Source organism: Micromys minutus (genome assembly GCF_963924665.1).
Source record: "Micromys minutus genome assembly, chromosome: 24".
Classification (NCBI taxonomy): Eukaryota; Metazoa; Chordata; class Mammalia; order Rodentia; family Muridae; genus Micromys; species Micromys minutus.
In genome coordinates, this window is record NC_137959.1 from 33,266,099 (window position 1) to 33,288,207 (window position 22,109).

Here is a 22,109-nt window from a genome sequence, read left to right on the forward strand (position 1 = left end):
CTGCGAATAGAAGACGCATTGGAGCAGGCTTATGCATGGTCTTGATTTCCAGGATTGATAGGTACAGGATGATTATCAGCACAGCCATTCTTTTTTATTATGATTAAATAATGTGTTTGTATTAATTCTTTGAAATTTTCGTACAACTTATTCTGATGACCTTTACCCCAACTCCTGCCTTCCCATACTCCACCCTTCTCCCCTCCTCACCATTTCCGTTTTTTTTCCTTGAATCTCTTTCCCCAACCTCTTGATCCCCTTCCAACTCTCTTCCCGTGTGTTTTCATCCTCTGCCCCCCTCCCCTGCAGAAGAGGAAGAAATGAACACGTCTGACCAAGGAACCGCCAGCACAAAGAGGACATCACTTAGCAGAGGGATCTCTGTCACATCCAACCTGGAAGAGCGGCATCTTCTGGCTGATGCCAAAAACTACCCAGATGAGGACGACTATGAAGAAAGCCTGGAAAAACTAACGTTTCAAAGTAACTGAGCACTGCTGGGGGGCGGGGTACTGATAGTGGGCGGAGACACTGCTGGGATGGAGACATTGCTGGGGGCGGGGACACTGCTGGGGGCGGGGATAGCTCCAGCTAAGCAAAAATGAAAGGTCTGCTAAAGAAAGAGCTAAGCATCTTTTTCCGTATAAAAGGGTACTCTGGGTTTCTAGCAGTGGCCTCCCACCTACATATCCCCACTGATGAAGACCTGACCCATCTATTCACACTGTGCTGTGAACATGGAAGCCTGCAGAGGCAGCTCAGTATGGGATGTGTTCTCCTTGCCACAGTCACTTGCATTTTAAGGTGGCTAAGGAAGACCTTATGCCTTAATGCTAAGAGTATAGCCAAACTGTCTAAAACAAAACAAAACAAACAAAAACAAAAACAAACCACGCTGAGGGCATGGAGAACATCCTTTGAGACATCCCTCCAATCAAACCATTAAGAACCCCACCCCACCCCCACCACTTCATCTCCCAGCATCTAGGATCCTTTTTTTTCTGACCTTTATTTTCTCTGACATCTGAGCTAAAGCTGGGGACACAGTGATAAACCTGGGACAAAGGCAGAATCCCTGGTGCCCAACCTGGCTCAGCTCACTTGCCACCGAGCATCCTGGACCTTTTGTGGCACTTTCTCCCCATTGCAGTCTTGGCTCTTCCCCTCCAGCCAATTCCAGACTCCTTCACGTGGCCATCCTTCCTTCCTATGTTTCAACAAGAGAAATTCCTCCAAGTGGAATTTAAGTCAATGAATATTTTTTTAACTTTAAAATATAAACACAAAGTATTAGCCAAATGAAGCATTCTTGTGCACCAGGGGCAGGTACAGCTGCAGCAGTGGGCATTTTAAAAGCGAGAGTATTTTAAAGGAAAAAAAAATCATTCCCGTCTCTATCGGCACCTATGTCTCTATGTAAATCCCGGGATGTGCGCCTGTGCGCATGCTCACATGTGGTTTGGCTCTACAGCCGACAAGATGCAGAGCACAGACAGCCACTCCGTGGAGGAGGTTGGAGAGGTGGAGAGCAACCCAGTGAGCAAGGCAATCGCACGACACCTGGGCATCGACATTTCTGCAGAAGGCCGCCTGGCCAAGAACCGGAAGGGTATCGCCATTATCGTCCACGGGACGCCCTTGTCAGGTATGTGTCAACCCTGGGGGGAAGACTGTGACCAGAGATGCCACGACTCCTCCATATAGAACCGCAGCAAGATCTGTTGGGATCAGGGCAGATTGTAAGAGTTTCACCTAAGGGACAGCGTAACAACAAAACTCATAGGCATGTGGGAGAGCCTGTCTCCAAAAAAAAAAAAAAAAAAAAAAAAAAAAAGAAAGAAAGAAAGAAAGGAAGGAAGGAAGGAAGGAAGGAAGGAAGGAAGAAATAAAGAAAAGAAAAAAAAGACTAGAGAAGAGATCTACAGTTTTGTGTCTACATTACTACAATTAGAAAAGACAGTGTGATATGAGTGTATTACAGTGAAAACAAAGACAGGGCCTGGGAGATGATTCAGTAGTTAAAGTCATCATGGGACAAACCCCCAGAGCCCCCGGGAGAGCCAGGAGCCGTGGTTTGTGCCTGGCAGAGCTCATCTCAGAGGCTTGACTCCGCCAGTCTAGATAAAATAAATGGTGGGTTAGTGTTCTGTAAGAGTCTGGCTCAAGAGTGAGAAGGAGAAGACAGGAGCCAAAGATATCCTGACTTCAAACTCTGGCCTCCGCAAACACCCCCGCAGGTGCCACACACAAGCACATGTTACTTTAGAAAAGTTATTCATGACCTGCCATCTTCCATGGGGAGAAAGCTTACGGTTTGTAATTTGTATCTATTGCCTCGGTAACAGCCACAGTCTTATTGGCCTGAAGAGGCAGATCTGCCCTCTCAGCAGTCCTGGAGAAACCTAAATCTCCAGTGGGCCAGCAGAGCTGTGCAACCTTTGGGGGACACTACTGAATAGCCTGTTTCCTTGTCTTTTCTAGCTTTAGTAAACACTGCCCACATTTCTGGCTGGGGATAGCATCCTGCATCTTCAAAGCTGCTGGCTCAGTCTCTTCCAGCATCTTGCTATCACACCACTGCCTCTGACTCTAACCCTCCTGCTTTTCTCTTCTGGGGACCCCTGTGATGAGGTTCAGGCCACTCAGACAATCCAGGGTTATGTTCAATGGTAGAATCTGTAAGCTGATTGGACCTACAAAATGATCACTCTTTGCACATAACCGAGCATTATTCTTTGCACATAAAGGAACTTGTCTGAAGGCCCCGAGGACAGGAGCATCTGCATCTTTAGGGTTTATAATTCAGCATCCCATGGAACCCATTCCTTCCCTCTCATTCTTCTTTCCTCCTTCTAACCCTTTTTTCTTTAGTTTCTTCCTCCCTCCTTTTCTTTCTTTCTTTATTCTTAGACTCTTGTTGAGGCTGGCCTCATACTCACTCTGTAGCCAAGATCCTTCTGTCTCTACTTCTGAAGAGTATTGTAATAACAACTATTTAATAAATTGTTGTCGCAGGGTATTCTACCCACCTCAATGGTCTAGGTTCCCGAATGAAAGACACACACAGCCTTTATATTTTAATATGCCTTAAGCAGCACAGTAGCTGAGCACCTGCCTACCCTCCACATTGTTAGAATCTACCTCCCACTGATATTCTGAGTTACTAATTTTTATGTTCCATCCTGGCCCCTCTTGACTCAATTGAGCAGCCCTCTGGACTGTGCTCTCCTGGCCCCTTTACATAGCAGCTCTGCCTCTCTGTCCTGCTCTCTTCTCAGGCATAGTGTCTCTCCTTCTTCCTCTCTTCCCAGTCCCAAGCCTGAGAAATCCTAAATTCCCACCTCTGTCTGTCCTCCCAGGCTATTGGCTGTTGGCATCTTTATTTACCGATCAGAACCAACCTGGGGACAGGTTTCCAGAAGCTACATGCAAACACTCTCCTGCAAACATTTTTGGGGGGACCATAATTAGCATTTGTAATACAAGGAGCTACAGAGGAGCTAGAATTACAGGTGTGTGCCACCATGCCCAGCTTATGTGGTACATTGGGAATCATACTGAACAAGCAAGCACTCAACCAACCCAGTCCCATCCCCAGACTCCCACTTTGTTTTTATGTATTTAACGTGTATGAGCATCATGCCTGCCTGTGTATATGTGCACCACATGTGTACCTGGTGCTACCGAGGCCGGAGGAATTGGTTTCAGTTCTCCTAGGACTGGAGTCACATGTTGTGACTTACGCTGGAGTTAGAGGTTGTAAGTCACCATGTGGATATTGAGAAACAAACCAGTGCCCTTAACCACTGAGCCATCTCTCCAACCCGCCATTTGTTTTTATGAAAACTGTCAATAGCACGGTTTCGTTTGCAAAGCAGAGCAGCTATAGGCTAACTCTACCTGAGTGGATTCTAGATCCTTTCTCTTTGCTCTTAGCTGTTATTTTTGAATTCTCTACTATTTAATGAAAGTAGATTAAAATAATTTTTAAAAAGTCAGCAGAGGTTACTCTTTAAGCCAGATATGTCTTTCTGTTAGATTCAGAAACAATGGGAGCGACACAGTACTTTAGAGATCACCCGATACAATCTGTTTTTCAACCTGAGGAGGGAAGCCTAGTGAGGGTGTTGGTTGTCGTGCCCCTGGAGCTAAGGAATAGATGCAGAGCTCTCATTCACGGCACAATGTCGCTCCATCTCTGCTGCTGCTATCTCTGGCCACGTAAGAGACCTGGAGGTGAAGCACTCAGAAATCACTCCCTGGGGTACTTTGTTCTGCAGACTTCCGTCTAGGCCACTGAGCAAACAAGAGTCCTCAGAGTCAATGCCCTGGCTGTGTTTACAGGAAAGACAGCCAACGCCATCAGCATGGCCAAATTCTACAATGCAGCCTGCCTGAACATTGACTCCATTGTCCTCGAAGCCCTGTCAGACACCAACAACATCCTAGGGATTCGGGCCCGGGAGCTGTGCATCAGAGCTGCCATAGAGCAGTCCATGAGGGAAGCAGAGGAGTCAGGTAAGACCCGTGACTGTGTGTGTGTGTGTGTGTGTGTGTGTGTGTGTGTGTGTGTGTGCATGTAAAAGTCGGGACAATCTTGGGTGTCCTACTTCAGGGGCTGCCCACCAGGTTTATTGAGACAGGGTCTCTCATTGGTCTGGAGCTCACTGGTTGCACTAAGCTTGCTGGTCAGTGAGTCCTGAAAATCCATCTGTTTCTTCTCCCCAGCACTAGGCTTACAAGTTCACGTTACCACACCTTGTTGTTTATGTGGGTTCTGGGGATTTGAACTCTGGTCCTCATGCTTGCACAGCAAGCGCTTTTCGAGCTAACCTGTCACCTCGAGACCCTTACGTTCCTCTACGCATATCTCATTGAGCTTCCTCTCCTACAGCCTGCTCTAAGGCTGATGTGAGACATGCTGCTAGAGAATTCTCTTCACCCAGCATGCACACAGAGGTATCACTCCATAACCATTGCAGGTGTGTGCTTGACACAGTAGGAAACGGGACCAGGAAGAGCTGTAACCCGTATTAAGGTTGGGTTGACACTTGGAGGGGAGACAAAGATGAGTTCATTCGGCACAAGAAAACACTACAACCATAAAAAACTTGGTTTCTTTGAGAAAGTAAGCTTGGAACTAGAAGGCTCTAGAAAAGGTGGTTTGGGGAAGCCTTCCTGAAAATGGGCTTTAAGGATCAGGCAAATATCAGTAGAGAAACTAGTGACAAGGGCAAGACCAAGAAGTCAGGGAGGCTGATGGTAAATGAGAGTTGGGAAGGCTGGTTGTAAAACGGATCCATTGTAATTAGCTTAGATTTTAATTCTATTGAATAAAATGATCTGGGGGTGACTATGTCTCCTAGATGTCCAGAAGAAATAGTAGAAAAGTAACTCTCATAATGTAAAGGGAACAATGGAAAAGCAGGGGAAAAATGAGGTTGGTCCAGATGGCTCTGTGTCTATACGATGCAGAACTGGAGAAGCAGGGATGTTCAGGGATGAAACTGGGAAAGTGATGTCATTCACCCCACAAGGAATCCTGAGAGGAGGAAGTATAAGAAGATGGATTGAACTTTTTTATCTCAGTATAGAGAAGCCTGGTATGGTCTTCCTAGTATAAGCCAAGGAGCCCGACTTCATCCAGTCATCTGAGGACCATGGGTCAGGAAAGCAGCAACACGAGGAAAATATACATTGGGTTCAAAGCAGGGAATCTGACTAGAGCTGGATCCTTTCTCTGCGAACAGTCCTAACAGCATGACACAGTTCCTGATAACACCCTACACCTGCTTGTTGATCAATTCTCCGTTCCTTCGCTTGGGATGCTCATAGGAAAATAAGGTTCTTTACTGGGTAGATAAGAGAAAGGGTTCCTCAGGAGAAATCCCAAGCAATATAATAATCCTATATCTCTTAAAAGTTCTCCCCCATCTGATAAACCAGTGGTCCATGCCATCATCTTAGCATCCCAGTGGTCCATGCCATTATCTTAGCATCTCAGTGGTCCTTGCCATTGTGTTAGCATCCCAGGGGTCCATGTCATTCATTGTGCTAGCATCCCAGTGGTCCATGCCATCATTTTAGCATCCCAGTGGTCCATACCATTGTGTTAGCATCTACAGAAATGATAGATTTGAGCCTCTGAACTGATTACTGTCAAGCTGAAAACAGGGCTAAAGAAGTCTGTCAGTGAAGTGAGAGCTGCAGACACTGGGAAGATGCAATTGTCTCAGAGATACCCAGAAGAGAAGGGAACTCCCTGAGGAAGACTTGCATATTAGCAGGAAGCACTGGAAGGGAAGCCAGGGGGCAGAGACTCAGCAGGGCAGGTACTAGGGAAGAAGAAGAGATAGGGGTGAGGTTTCCACAGCTTCTACCCTCCTTGCTCTGGAGCCCTTTGCTCTAGTCATCATACTGTTCTCACTTCATCTATTTCATTGTGTGCTCTGCCCCCACTGCTCTCAGAACAGAAGCAAAGCTTCCTCACTACTGTATTCAGAGGCGTGTGGACACTGAAAAGAGACTGTATGGTCAGTGAAGAACAGGGTGGGCAGGAGAGCTGGAGTCCATAGTGAAAAGTAGTCAAGACTGAGGGGAGATACTAGTGGTTAGCACTGCTAAGGAAAATGAGTGAAGCAGAACAGGGTGTCGGGTCTAGTAAGGGGTCTAGTGAGGGGTGTGGTGAGAGGCGTGGTGAGGGGCGTGGTGAGGGCGTGGTGCGGGCATGGTGGGGCATGGTGGGGGCGTGGTGGGGGCGTGGTGGGGGGCCTGATAGAGGCCCTGGTGGAGGGTCTAGGAAGGGGCCGGGTGGAGGGTCTGGTGGAGGGTCTGAAGACTAGCATGTTCCGTAACTGCTGCAGAACTCAGCTATGGCTGTTCCACTAAGGGGTTCAACTTCCGTAGTTCCTCCATCAGGGGCAATATGGCTTCTCTGCACATAACCCCATATCCTGGGAGAGAGGAGGAGGGAGTTCTAGGAACCAAGCCAGAGGGAACTCACTGTAGCTATGACGGGACTCTGGAGAGTTATACGCTGAGATGATTGGCAGGAACATTGAGTCCAAGTCTCTACAAGACCCAGAGAACAAATGCTGCTTAGCTTAGGGGGCAAAGAGTGTGTTCTCCACTCTGGTCTCCTTCAGGGGTGCCTAGTCCACCTTTGAAGTCAGAATCCCAGGGGGCACAATGAGACAGGGAAAAATATGTCAGGCAAGGGGGGTGTGAGAAGACTCTGAAGTTCAGGACTGGCACAAAGGCACCCCAGAAAGAGCTTACCTAAGTAGACTTTAACTGAAATTTTAGAAAGTATCTCAGGAGAAAGCTGAGAGGGTAGCAGGAACAAAACAGAGAAATTAAACAGGAAAAAAAAAAAAAAAAAAAAAAAAAAAAAAAAAAAAACCCTCTGTCCTGTCTGCTCCTTAACCTTACTGCTGCCCAACATCTCAGACAGTTAAGTGTCAGGTTTCCAAGGCAAGACCTTAGTGCCTCTAGGCTGGGAAAGGAAATGGGCACAGACCATTGCAGGGGCTACCAAAAGGATGGGCAATGTGGTCACTTGAATGAAAAATGCCCCCCCCCACATACCCATAGATCAAATATTTGAACACTTGGTCTCAGTTGGTAAGGACCAAAATAAAAACTTTGTGTATAAAGTTGTCCTTGGTCATAGTTTCTTAACACAACAATAAAATAATAGTAATAACTAATGTAGGCAGAAAGGAGCTCAGAACCCCAAGGGAGCCATCAACCAGTGCTTGGTGGCTGAAGCCTCTTCTTCCAGCCCAAGTCAGTCAGCTGTATGTGAAGATTGCTTCGATTTCTGTAAGAGAGTAACATAGGCTTCAGTGTATGGTTCCCCCCCCCCCGTCATTTCCTTCATATTATAGGATGTCTTTTACTAAAAACCCACCTTCTTCCAGCAGCCCATGACTCTTCAGTGACCCAAAATATTGGGGCACCAGCACGACTAAGCACTGAGAACTTGGGCAGGTTTACCTCAGAACTCACTCTAATGACTCAGGAATTCAAAGGTCCAAAGAGCGTTCGGGGGAGCGTGATGCTCCCCAAAGGCAAGGCGGCGGATGGCCACTGGTCTGGGTCTCAGAAGCAGCATCATCTGCACCAATCTGAAACCCCACAGGTACACAGGGACCCCTGGGAAGAGGGTTGGGATCCTGCCTCCTCCTTCATGGCATCCTGCAGCCAAGTGAATATTAGTCCCTAAGATGTGAGCAGGGGGGCTGAAAGGAGGTGTCAGAGAGTATGCCCAAGTTCAAGTGTGTGTGGATCACTGAGAGAGCAACGAAGGCAAAAGCAGGAAGCAGGTCTAAAATGAGAGCAGCCCTGGGGGACTTGTCATTCATGGTAATGTCTGTGTTCCCAAGCCAGCAGCCTTCACATTCGGCTCAGAGCAAACCATTTGTTGTCTTTTTAATGAGCAGGAAGAGTGGGTGGGTGAATGAGAGGAAAAGGGGAAGGCGATCATGTGACTGTGAGGTCCACAGGAGAAGATATGAGATCTCAAGAGGAGAGAGAAGGGAAAGGATTAATCAGTTAAAAGACAATGGCTCTAACTTCCTCTGGGATCCATAAAGGTTTGAAAGAAGAAAACGGTACAGATAAGAAGAGGAGACATAAGATGGAGGATAGAGGCTGGGGGAAATCTTACCCCATCGCTCTGAAATTTTTGTATAGGAGGTGTGTGGTCTTTTATAGGAAACAGTGAGAAGTTTGGGGTTGTAGACTACCCTGAAAGGGAATGGTAGAGCACAGATACCTCTACTGTCACACCAGAACCCGAAACTAGTGCTACATCAAGAAGAGAGAGTTGAGAATGCGTGGCCCAATTAAGACTAGAACCTTAAGTTCCCAGTTTTAATATTTCCCCCATTCAGAGACAGAGAAACAAGACGCCATCACTGGAGCAGAGGACAGGTGTGCTCAGAACTAGGCACGGGCAGTTAAAATGGAGTCCGTAAGAGGAGGCCAGCCAACGTAGAGAAGGAATTAGAAGACATTGGCAGGGGGACAGGAAGATGTGAGGGTCTTCAGGCCCTCACAGAGTCTTGGAGTCGTGCTGTCTAGGCACTGGGTGTTTCTTAGTGGGTGGCGGAGATGGACAGAGATAGCTGAAGATCCTTGTAGAGAGCAGGCCGTGCTTCAGTCAGGCAGATGGATACAAGAAGCCTGTAGACCTTCGTAAGAAGAAAGCTGAGCATTAGATTGGGAATTCGGGTGACGTAAAGATGTAGCTCCTAGCTAAACAAAAGGAATGGCTGAGAAACATCTGAGGAAGTGCTCGACATCCTTAGCCATCAGAGAAATGCAAATCAAAACAACCCTGAGATTCCACCTCACACCAGTCAGATTGGCCAAGATCCAAAACTCAGATGACAACAGATGCTGGCGAGGTTGCGGAGAAAGAGGAACACTTCTCCACTGTTGGTGGGGTTGTAAACTGATAGAACCACTCTGGAAATCAGTCTGGCGATCTCAGAAAATTGGACACAGTACTAGCTGAAGACCCAGCTATTCCACTTCTGGGCATATACCCCAGAGACACTTTAATATACAACAGATATAAATATAAAATATAAATATAAAAAGATACATGCACCACAATGTTCATAGCAGCTCTATTTATAATAGCCAGAAGCTGGAAAGAACCCAGATGTCCTTCAGTAGATGAATGGATACAAAAATTGTGGTACATTTACACAATGGAATACTACTCAGTCACCAGAAACAATGACTTAACCAAATTCTTAAGAAAATGGCTGCATCTAGAGAATATCATCCTGAGTGAGATAACCCAGTCACAAAAGAACAGACATAATATGCAGTCACTGATAGTGGGATGCTAACCCCAGAGGCTCGGACTGCCCCAGAAACAACTCGCAGACTGTGTGAAGTTCAAGAAAAAAAGAAAAGAAAAGAAAAGAAAACAAAAAAGTCATGCTCAATTCTTACACACCAAGAACACATTGACAAATTCCAGGTTACACCCTGTTTTACATGTAGTTTTTGCTCCTTGTAAAAGAAAAGAAAAAAAAGCCAAGCACTGACACAATTGTATTTGTATACATTTATGCAAAAATGTTTAAAATTTTTTTATCTTTGTTTTTTTAAAATAAAGTCTAAAAAAAAAAAAGATGTAGCTCCTAACAGGGATGGAGACCAGAAAGTAGATGGGACAGGTAGAAGGAGAAAATGTCTGCACAGAAGACACCTACAGGCTAGATGGCCATCTCAGGGGGCTAAACTGGTGCCCAACAGGTTCTTTGATCTGCATCCCCCATAAGTGTGTTTTATATTCATAATATCTTGGAAATTAGAACCACTGGTTCATTTTCTTCCAGAGCACCAGCCTTTAACCAACTCTTCCCTAAGAGTTAAGATGGCATTCTTTACACACGTTTATGTTTGTTACAAATAGTATGTCGTGATGAGTTTTGTTTGTTTTCTTTGTGCCCATCTATAAAGAGCTTGCAGGAGTTGTTTGTTTGTTGGTCTGCTTTGTTTTGTTTGGGGGGGATTGTTTTGTTTTGTTCTTGGGGGGCCAAGTAGCTGTAGTCCTTGAGACGTAAGGCTGGCTTCTGACTTCCTGCTCCTTTCCCACTCATCAGATCTCCTCCAGCCCCCTCCTCGCTGGCCCCACCCATCGGCGGCTCAGCGTCAGTGCCAGTGTTGGAGGGGAGACCGGGCTGGTGAGCTGCGTGTTCCCAGATGACCTTCTGGTTCAGATCCTGGCTGAGCGGATCCAGGTGCGTGCACACCCACCCACACAAAGCTGCAGGCTTAGAACTCACACACTGAACCCATGCTGAGAGCTGAGATGCTAGGCCATCAGCCACCCTCAGCAGCTCGGAGCCCACGGGTCTCAGAGAGGGAAAGTGGGCTTCTTCACGCTCAGCAGCCACTTGCTTGCCCTTTTGTCGGCTCTTGCCCATACACATCAAAGAAATAAAGCAGAAAGAACAATGTGATAAAAAGTATAAAGTGAGCAGCTAGAAGTCCTAGCTTGCTCAGCACAGCAGCGTACACTGTAATCCCAAGCTCGGGAAGCTGGGGCGTGGGATTTTGGAATTCAGACCATGTTGGGTTGCATAATAAGACTTCTGTCTCAAAAATAAAACATGGGTTTCTGTAAATTGCTGGGATTTTTTTTTTTTAAAAAAAAATGTTTTCATAGTGTAATATGAAAAAAATAATATGTAAAACAAATTTTATAGATTTGCAAATAACGTCACATGCATGGGAGAACAATTCCTACAGTATAAGTGTTTCTCTCTTTGGTTAGTAGGTCTATGGATCTTATATCTCCTTTTACCTTTCTCAGTTCTTAGAGACATACTGCTTTTAAGGTCAAAACCAGTGTGATATGTTTTAAGACCTGGGGCGGGGGGCGGGGGGACTGGAGCTGCAGCTCAGTGGATGAATGCCTGCCTGGCTTGCTCAGGGCCTTGGTTTTATCTCCAGCACCACGTGGACACATGATAAAACTACGGAAGTGCTCTGCAGTCATGACCAGCAAGGCCTAGGAACTCCTAGAACTGTTTGTTTCCTTTAGTTTCTTGCATTGGACAGCTATTAAGTGTATATTTTTTCATGTGTTCGTGTGTATAAAGTGTGTGTGTGTGTGTGCGCATGTTTATATCTGTGTGTTGGAAGCCATGGGTTGGAAATTGATATCGGGTATCGTCTTCAGTTGCTCTCCGCTTTTTATTTATGAAGTCAGGACTCTCTCATGGCAAGAGGGCACCGACCCTGGCTCATGTTTCAGCCAGTTGGTTGCAGAGACCCCATCTTGGCCTCCCAAGTGCTGAGATTATAAGCAGCACACACCTGCCTGCTACCTGCTTGGGTGTTGGGGATTCAACCCCACTCTTCATGCTCATGGGCACTGGTGGCTTCACTGAGCTCCTTCAAGTAGCACCACATTACAGGAGGAGCCATTCTTCGGTGGTTCTAACACCAAGATCATTCCAGTCCAAAGTAGTGGAACTGCTGAGAAAACTGCAGGCCTCAGAGACAACTTAGTGGCAAAGTGTTTGCCTGAGTTGGGTCTCCCAGCAGGCACCTCATTAAAAGCTGGGCATGGTTTTATATACTTCCAACCCCAGATCTGAGCAGACAAAGATCAAAGGATCCTTGAGATTCACTGACCAGCCAGCCTAACAGAGTCAGTGAGCCCTAAATCCTAATGAGAGACCTTGTTTTGTTTTGTTTTGAGACAGACAGACAGACAGACAGACAGACAGACAGACAGAGGGGTATAAAGAAAAAAGATGGATAGCTGTCAAGAAATAACACCCAAGGTTGTCCTTCAGCTTCCACTTGCATGTTCATGCATGTGCACCTGTATGCAAACATGCACATACATGTACTCGCATGTACACACACAAGAAAAGAAAAGTTCAAGCAGGCTCTTGCTGCTGGGTTCTCTACCATGAGCACCCTTTCCATTACTCTCCTTTTCATCTTATTTTCATACACCTCATGGAGCTTTCTAGACCTTTTGACACTTTCTTTGTTCCTTTACTCTACACACAGAGATGGAATAAATCCTTTGTTCTTCAATCACCTGCCATTACACTCTTTCATAAATGCATTGTTAAGGCATTTAGTCTTCATTTACACTTGGGGGGGGGTGAGGAGGGAGAAACAGTAAGTTCCATAAAAATACCTCCTTTGTTTCCTCTTGAAGCCCAGTGGGTATGCCGAACCCAACAGAAGAAAAAGTCTTCTCTCTGTAGAGAACAGCTGATTCAGGCTGAAATAACCATCTCATTCTCTCTGCCTGCAGCTGAGCGACTGTTTCCGAGGTGTGGTGTTCGACGGCCTGGACACACTCTTTGCACGGAATGCACCCTCTGCCCTCCTCTGCCTGTTGAAAGCCATTGGCAGCCGGGAGCACATATATGTCATCAACATGTCTCAGGATTATGTGGTCATGAAAGCCCAAGAGAAGGCTAAAAAGGAGCTAGAAGGCAAGTCCCCTGACCTCCCCAGATGACCTTCCCAAACCCAACAGGGCTTTCCTTGCCACAGAGCCCTCATGGCTTTTAACTTGTTCTCCTGGTGTAATAACCCACGGGTTTAAATGACATCTTTTCCTTGTCTCACTGACACCCTTCCTCTGTCCTGGGAAGTGACTGGGGCTTGTTTTTCTAATTATAGGCAGGCTAGGGAGAACACATTATGGGGACATCCTGGCCTAAGATGTTTTGCTTGCTAGTTTGGTTGAAGGCAACCATGCTGTTCCTTGAAAGGAACTACTCTGTATACGTTTGGGTCATCTCAAAGCCCCAGGATAGGAAATGTCTCTTTGAGACCACATGATAGAGGAATATGACTGCCTTCAGTAGTATAGGCAGAAGGGTTGTAAGCGCAAGGCCAGCCTGGCTGGATAGCAAGACTACTATATAGCATATACTATAATTTATACTATATTGCTATACTATATCTATACATATTATAGTATATTCAGAGGAAATACACTTCTATATTACCTCAGTAGCCAGCAAGAAACAAACAATACCAAAAAAAAAAAAAAAAAAAAAAAACCCCACTGACTAGTAATCGAAAGATTTGATTGAAAAATTGATAGCAAGGACCAGAAAGATGGTGAGCTACTGTTTTCAAGGTGTGGTGTTCGATGGCCTGGACACACTCTTTGCACGGAATGCACCTTGGTTGCTACCAAGCCTGACCACCTAAATTCAATCCCTGGCCACCATGTGATGGAAGGAGAGAACAGCTCCCACAAGTTGTCTTCCGATGACTGTGGCATGCAGAAACACAATATAAACAGATGGATGTGCTTGTTAAAAGAAAAAAGAGACACAACAACATAAAAATAATTTTGCTTGAATTATTATTAATTTAATCAGAAGCAGACCAGCAAAGCATGGCCTCCGGGGGAGGACTTGAGGACTGCTGCCAACACTGTCCCCAGGAGTTAGAGTCTCTGAGGAGCCTCAGTTCCGGACACACTACTGTCCTTCACTTGGGTTTCCCTCTCCTCGCACTTCTACACACCTCCTAATCTTGATGCGAGGGAATACTGAAAGCAGACGTTATTCATGAACTGGACTCAAAGTCAGCTTCCTCAGATTCTCACCAGGAGCAAGGACTAGGCTTCCTTTGCTGGATTCCAACTTCGCTCCTGGATATCTAGAACACTTCTCTGTAACCATCAATTTGAAAGAAATGGCTTCTGTCTTCCTTGATCTCAGAGCCGAATCTGTGTCTCTGACATAGAATCAGTGTCTGGTGAGGACTAGATTGTGGTCAGACTCTGTCTTCTTGCTGAATCTTGACCTGGTAGGAAGAAAATCTTCCTTCAGGCCTCATTTTAAATGGGACTCTAATCCCATTCAGGAACCCCCCCATGACCTGTTGCAATATCCTTTTCAACCCAATAGCCAATTTGTTGCATTTTCCTCTTCAACCCAAAAAAACCCATTCAATGAAAGCACAACTCAGTAATTAGGAAAGCAAACTGTGGTCTATTTTGGGCAGATTTACCACTATATTCTCTATTCCCCTCCTAAGAAATCCCTCTCACCTGCCCTGAATCAGTCCTCTTGTTCCCTTCTGTCCTCTCCTCCCTCTCCTCTGGCTCCTCCTCTTCTGTTTTCTTCCCTGACACCTCCCCTTCCGTTTCCTCTCCTTTGACCCACCTCCTCTCCCTGTCTAATCATGTATTGCCTTAACATAAATCTACAATGATCTATTTCTCTCCTCAGACCACACTATCATATTGAGGATTAAATTTCTACCTGCGAATTAGGGAGACACAAACTTGATGACTTGACCAACCCACCTGCTTCCTAGTTATCTAGAAGACTTTTCTATACTGGCCAGTTTGAAAGAAACTCCCCTCCCCATGACCTTTGAGCTGAATCTGTATCTCTGTCACAGAATCAGTGTCTGAAGAGTCTCACCAGACAAGTCATCAAACTTGACTTCAAACAACACGGATTCATTATGTTACAGTTCCAGGGACAAAGGTCTTGAAGTCCAGGTTTCAAGAGCACTGTTGGCCTTTAGAAACTGTGGAAGAATCCCCCTCCTTGCCTTTCATAGCTTTCGGAAGCTCCCTGAATTCCTTGACCCCTTCCTTGCAGGCCTCACTGTAGAGCCTCTGCTTCTTGTGCCACACCTCACTGCTTCTGCTGTCAGCCCTCTCCTCCGACCCGCTTGCCTCCCTCTTACAAGGCACCTTTTGGTGGGACTCTGCCACCCAGACAACCTAATTCAATCAATCTGCAAAAAACAAAACAAAACAACAAAAAAAAACTTCCGCCCTAAAAAGCCCCACAATCACAAGTTTAAGGATCGAGACGTGAGCATCTATGGGGAACACCACTCAGCCAACCGTAGATGGAACCCAAACCTGGCACTATAAGAGATGAAGGGAAACCATCAAGGACTGGGACGGCCATCTATCCCCCAACCTTCCCCTCCCCACTCCCAAACTCCCCTCCCCTCCCCTGCGCACCTTCTGCTGTTGCTGTATGGGCAAAGCTTTGACATTCCCTGCTCTCTATTTACTCCACAGAGAACAAACGCAAGGAGGCTCTTGCGAAAGAGAAGGAGCGTCTCCGGACACTGGACGAGGAAGAGTATGAAGCCCTAACAGCAGAAGAGAAAGTCGCATTTGACCGTGAGGTTCGGCAGGCTCTCCTGGAGAGAAAAAAGAGGTGGGACCAACAGTTGACCAGAGCAGCAGAGACCTGGGCTCTCAGTCATCTTGCAGAAAAACAGCAGTACCCACAGAACACCTGGGGGTGGGGGAAAACATTTGGCTAATCCAGAGCCCCTGCTGCTGCAGACATTCAGAGTCTCTGCTCCCTTCCCACTGGGGCATTTGAGACTATCAGGAAACTTCTGTAATGTCATAGCTAGATCTCAGGATGGACTTTATATCTCTGTGCCCTCCCAGGGTCCCACTAGCTGCCCTAGCAAATGAATTCTGAGTAGGACATGTTGTCCTACATGCCTAGGGATCTGCAGCTTGTGACCCAGGACCACTCTGTTGAGTATAGTGGCCTAACTATTCTCCCACTTCTTAAGCCCACATGTGGCAGCCTGGACAGTTCCCATAGACCCAAGGCAAGCTCACGCTCAACAAGTACAGCCGCTCAGTGGCCTCATGGGGGACTGCACTGGAGCTAGATCGCCCCACATTATGTGCTACTTCACAGTCTTCCTGTCTTCAGACATCTGAGGCCTGGGCAGTATCCATGTACCCTCTGTTTAGAGGACTCAGAGTTAGTAACTCAGTATGATTTAAGCCCATTTCCTCCTCCCCCTCTACCTATAGACCTCTTTCCAGGACTCTGAAAGAGACTGTTCATCTCCTGCCTGCCCCCTTCATCTTTGCCCCTGAATAGGAGAAATGTGTATTTATCAAGAGACATGACAAGCTTAGCTTTGACACCCCAGGAAACACCCCTTTATCATCAAGACTGCAGCGCTTGCTGCCTTCGTGCATTCAGTTCATAGTGCACATTTGCTCATCACCAAGCCGTTTATAACACACACACACACACACACACACACACACCATGAATGATGTAGACAGCTTCAGGGAGCAATAAGTCACAGCTGCCAGGAACAAATACAGATCCTTAGAGATGAAAAGAGGTAAATCAGAGCCTCCTTTTTGTATTCTTGAGTTCTTTTTGACTAAGAAATGTTTACCTGGCTAGGCATAGTGGTGCAGACTATTAATCCCAGCACTCAGGCAGCAGAGGCAGGAAGGTCTCTGAGTTCCAGGACAGCCAGGGCTATACAGAGAAACTCAGTCTTGAAAATAATTAATTAATCAAAATTATAATTATAAAAAAGAAGAGACCAAACACACAGGCTCTTTTCCACCTGGACCAGCAGAGAGCCTGGGGCACAGGCCCAGTGAGATCATGCTGGGAGTTCTCAGAATGCAGAGAGTACTGTGCTCTCTGGAAAAGGGTCCTTTCCAGCCCACAGTGAGGGCCGGGCCTCTGTCATCTGGTCTCGGGATCTGCTTGGAAAGGCTGTGCTTGTGGACCAGCTGCACAGGCTGTTTTATACCTGGACCAGCAGAGAGCCTGGGGCACAGGCCTGATGAGGTCGTGCCAGGAGTTCTTAAAACACAGAGAATACTGTGCTCTCTGGAAAAGGGTCTTTTTTGGCCCACAGTGAGGGCCCGGCCTCTGTCATTGGGTCTCAGGATCTGCCTGGGAAAGGCAATGCTCGAAGATCAGCTCCACAGACACTTTTACACCGGGACCAGAGGTGAGCCTGACGCACAGGCCTGGGGAGGACACACCGGAATTTCTCAGAGAGCAGAGAGTGCTGTGCTCTCTAAAAAAGGGTCCTTTTTGGCCTAAAGAAAGAGCCAGGTCTCTGCCAGTAGGACTCAGGACCTGTGGACAGAGGGCTGAGTTCCCAGAACAGCCTCACAAGAGCTTTCACACCTGAGCCCACAATGACAGTGCTGTGTCACTGCCACCAGAACTCACTGCTTGACCACAAAAAGTCGAACACTCAGAAGCAATTTTCTTCCTGAGCCCATGGGCCCTTAGATCCACAGGAGAGACAGGTGCCAGTCAGTGGTAACAAGACCACCACGTATAATCACAAAAAACAAGATGGCAAGAGGAAAACATAAGAACTTAAGCAATGGAAACCAAGACAACCTGGCAACATCGGAACCCAGCTCTCCCACCACAGCAAGTAGTGGATTGCCAAACACACCAGAAAAACAAGATCTAGACTTGAAATCATACTTCATGATGATGATGGAGATCTTCAAGAAGCACGTGAATAACTCCCTTAAACAATTACAGGAGAACCAGGAGAAATCACTCAAAGAACTACAGGAAAACACAACCAAACAAATGATGGAATTGAAAACAGAAATAGAAACAATAAAGAAAACACAAAAAGAGACAATCCTGGGGATAGAAAACCTAAAAAAAGAAATCAGGAGTCACAGGTGGCAGAAATCAGGAGTCAGCAACAGACTACAAGAGATGGAAGAGTTAATCTTACGGGCCGAAGACAACATAGAAAATATAGACAAAACAGTAAGAGAAGATGCAAAAACCAAAAAGCTCCTAACCCAAAATGTCCAGGAGATCCAGGACACAATGAGAAGACCAAACCTAAGGATAATAGGAATAGAAGAGGGCAAAGAATATCAACTAAAGGGCACAGTAAATATCTTCAGCAAGATCATAGAAGAAAACTTCCCTACCCTTAAGAACAAGATGACCATGAGCATAAAAGAAGCCTACAGAACTCCAAATAGATTAGACCAGAAAAGAAATTCTTCCCGACACATAATAGTCAAAACACCAAATGTTCAAAACAAAGAAAGAATACTAAAAACAGTAAGGGAGAAAGGACATTTAACATATAAATAAGAAGAAGAAAAAAAATGTTTACATGAGCTCTGGAAATATAGATAGATTGATATAAAACCCAAACCTTCTCTGGTATCAGAATTAGTCAGAATAAAATATATTTTAAAATAATTCTTTGACATACATATAATTTTACTAGTTTATTAAATACAGAAGTAAATTTGCATAACTAATGGGATAAATATACTTTTTCTCTAGAGACAGGGTTGCTGTATAGACAAGGCTGGCTCCCATCTCAAGACTCACAGAGATCCTCCTGCCTCAGCCTCACAGGTGCTAGGTTTAAGACAGCACCACTGCCACCTTTTCATGTAACTAATTAAATCTTGGATACTGAAGGACAAAGCATATCTTCATCATGGTTAGAAGTTTGTAAATACTTTTCCTTTATAACCATAAATGTTGGGAATATGCTTTCACATAAATATGTAGGACAAGTCTGGGCCAAGGCGTGTCAGGCAGTGTTGATTAGTTTTGCATGCACGGTGTGGTAGCATGAACAGCACACAAGTATCTTGCATGTTTCGAACCAAAGCTATGTTGGGCACAATGGCAGACACCTTTAATCCAGGCACCCTGGAGACTGAGACAGGCAGATCTCTGTGAGCTCCAAGCCAGCCTATTTTCTACATGGCATTTGATTTTTAATTAAGTTTTGACTATTGCATATCCAGAAACTTTGGGCTGTTGCCAAATTTCCCACAACCCCCCCCCCATACGAACTTCAGTTCCATAATCCCATCTTGTGTTCAGCCTTAAAAACACCGTGGGTTGGATACCTTCAGAATTACCAACTCCTCAGATTTTTTTTTAAATATGTGGTGCCTGCTTTGATGCCTCTGTGCTGCTAGCAGCTGGGGCAGACATGGCAGACAGCACAAAGGAAAAGAAAAGCCGAGGACTGGCTATCCAGAGCCAGCATCGTGGCTCTGAACCAGATGTGGAAAGACTGACACTCAAAGCTCACCATTTCTTCCCGTCTGAACATCACATGTGAGAGTGTAGCAGAGCCTGCCTGCCCCGATACCATAGCAAGAGCAGCCTCTGAGCATTCTTTCCCGTGACCGAGATTATTTTCATCCTTGGTCTTCCTCTCTCATGCAGTCAGGAATAGAAATACAGGTAGTATTTTTTTTTATTATTCTAATTGTATTTAATTCATCAGAGACTTGCCGAAGGGCCTTTCAAAGTTAGATTTGGTCCCTTTGTTTCATTCATTCATTCATTCATTCATTCACTCGTTCATCTTTTTTTAAAATCCATTCCGTCCCTTTCTCCTTCCCTCTTTTCCTTCCAAGAAAGCTCTGTCCAGGGACCCCCTCCTGCCAGTCCCAACTTGGCAGGTGGAACAGGAAGTGCTGAACTCCCGTTTTTTCTGTCTCTGGCTTGATGCAGGGAGCTAGAAAGACTCGCCAAGGAGATGCAGGAGAAGAAGCTGCAGCAGGAGTTGGAGAGACAGAAGGAGGAGGACGAGCTGAAACGGAAGATCAAAAGGCCTAAACCTGGCCCTGCGGCAAAGGAGGAGCCACCCCTAAAGAAGTCACAAGGAGCCACGAACAAGCAGGTAGCAGACGTTCCTTGTCCCCCACCCCCCTCCAGCTTTGCCTGAACGTTGTCCCCGGTGCAGAAGGTGGAAGAGCTGAGCCCAGCGATGTTGAGCATGACCTCTTGAAGACGCCAAGCTTGTGCTTCACTTAGCCATGCATTTGATATCACGCACGCGCAGAAGGACAGTGGTCCTCACCTGCGGTCCACAGATGAGGTCAGAGTCCCAGCACCCTACCCCTTAATGCAGTCTGCTCCTCATTCTTTTCTTTGCTGGCTGCAGGACCGTGGCTGGTGCTAAATAGGTTAGCATTAAAAACTTTCCTCCAGGAGCGTCAGTCAGTTCTCTCCAGCACCTTTGACTTCTGCAGCCGGGAAAGTTGTTTGCTCCTGCTGCTGCTGCTGCTGCTGCTGCTGCTGCTGCTGGTGGTGGTGGTGGTGGTGGTTGTGGTGGTGGTGGTGGTGGTTGTGGTGGTGGTGGTGGTGGTTGTGGTAGTGGTGGTGGTGGTTTTGTTTGGGGGTTTCGGTTTTTTGTTTTGTTTTGTTTTACCATACTTAAAGTACCAGGTATGAACTTTCTCCTGTGGAGGAGGTCTCAAATACAATCAAGGAAGCATTTGGTTGCTCCCATAAACAATCTTGCCACTATTGTACCCATGGGTACATTTCACCTAGTAGGTCATCTCTTCTCCATCCCCTCCCCCATCCCCTCCCCCAACCCTACCCCGCTCCCTTCCTTTTCCTTCCTCCCACCTCTTTCCTTTCTGGTCCTAACCCCCTTCCGCCTCAGTCATCTCACAGATTTTCAGGCTCAACTTCTCCTCCCCCTGGCTTGGCCACTATCGTCCCTTTTGACTTTGTGCCACTTTACTATATCTGTTATGTTTCCCACGTGACTTGGTCACTCTTCCCTGTTTGCCAGCCGACAACACTCATTCCTCAGTGGATTAAAATCCATGGAAGAAGTCACAGCAAAATGGACTTGAAGGGAGTAGGTCGCTGAGGGAGTGCCTTTGAAAGCTTTGAAGCTCGTCCCAGGACCTTCCATCCTTCCTTTCTCTCAGCTTCCTGGGTACCATGAGGGATATCATAGCTTTCTTTAAACATGGCTATCTTACCATTTTCGAAATTATTAGCATGAAGTTCATGGTATTCTCTTCCTTACTATGTCTTTAAACAGTTTCTAACTGTACGGTCCTGCCTCCATTACCCTGCCACATTCACTCATTCATTCGTTCACTCATTCATTCATTCATTCATTCATTCATTCATTCATACTTTCCTCTGTTATATTTCAGTTTTGTTAGAAGTTTTTCATCTCAGGGATAAAAGACACCCTCAGTTTAATCTCCAGCACTTCATAAAAGCAGGCCTGGTGGCACACACTTGTAATCCCAGCACTTGGGAGGATCAGAAGCTCCGGTTCACAGCCAGCCTGCTTACTTTAGCCCCCGTCTCCAAAACTGCACGTTATTTTCATTCCCTTTCCAAAGGAACCACAGTGGCCCCTGTGACCCCTTCCCACTGTATTTGTTCTCTGGTAGGTTGCTCCTCCTACTTTTTCAAAATGCCTTCCTCTTTGTTGTTCTTCCCTTTCTCCTCCTATCTTCTTATGGTGGATTTTAATGTCACTCGTTTTTATTTTCTAAGTTATGAAAAGTTGCAAGCACACTCGCAAGCATGGTTTTACTCGTACCCTTGCGTCGTTGATACTCAGTGCTGGCGCTGCTGTCCCCTTCGAGCTTCCTGACTACTCTGCATAGCTGTTTAGCTCATAAATGGTTTCAGAGTGTATTATCCAATTTCCAAATGAACGGCTTCCTTTGTGGGATCTTTTCTCAGATTTCTGGCTCCAGAGGTCATATCTGTCCCATATTGTATTGATCCCTTGTATTTTCTGGACTCTGCTATGTAACCTCCTACACAAATGGTTCTTATAAATACCCAGCAGGTTTCCAAATCCTTCCACATTTTGGTAATTTTCTGTCAGCCTCCAGGTACTCTGTATTGGGTTTCTATAGTCTCCAACGGAAAGTGTCTCTTCTTAACTGGTACCAACCCTGGTATCTGTGGTGGCTCCACAGACTGAGACTGTCTCTCACAGGAGCTCAGGTGGGGTGCTGGAATTCTTACTGAAAAGGTGGC

The 22,109-nt window shown here is 46.1% G+C and overlaps 1 protein-coding gene across 1 annotated transcript in view; it reads left to right on the forward strand.

Annotated features, from left to right (window-relative positions):
* Nucleotides 1–22,109, forward strand: part of HYDIN (HYDIN axonemal central pair apparatus protein) — a gene marked incomplete at both ends in the record, with an annotated part of 333,158 nt that overhangs the window by 232,897 nt on the left and 78,152 nt on the right. Inside the window, 8 exon segments of the mRNA XM_080936961.1 lie at nucleotides 310–483; nucleotides 1,472–1,645; nucleotides 4,345–4,518; nucleotides 7,926–8,143; nucleotides 10,629–10,766; nucleotides 12,809–12,992; nucleotides 15,569–15,710; nucleotides 19,815–19,983. Of these exon segments, the coding sequence (XP_080793087.1) occupies nucleotides 310–483; nucleotides 1,472–1,645; nucleotides 4,345–4,518; nucleotides 7,926–8,143; nucleotides 10,629–10,766; nucleotides 12,809–12,992; nucleotides 15,569–15,710; nucleotides 19,815–19,983 (1,373 nt within the window).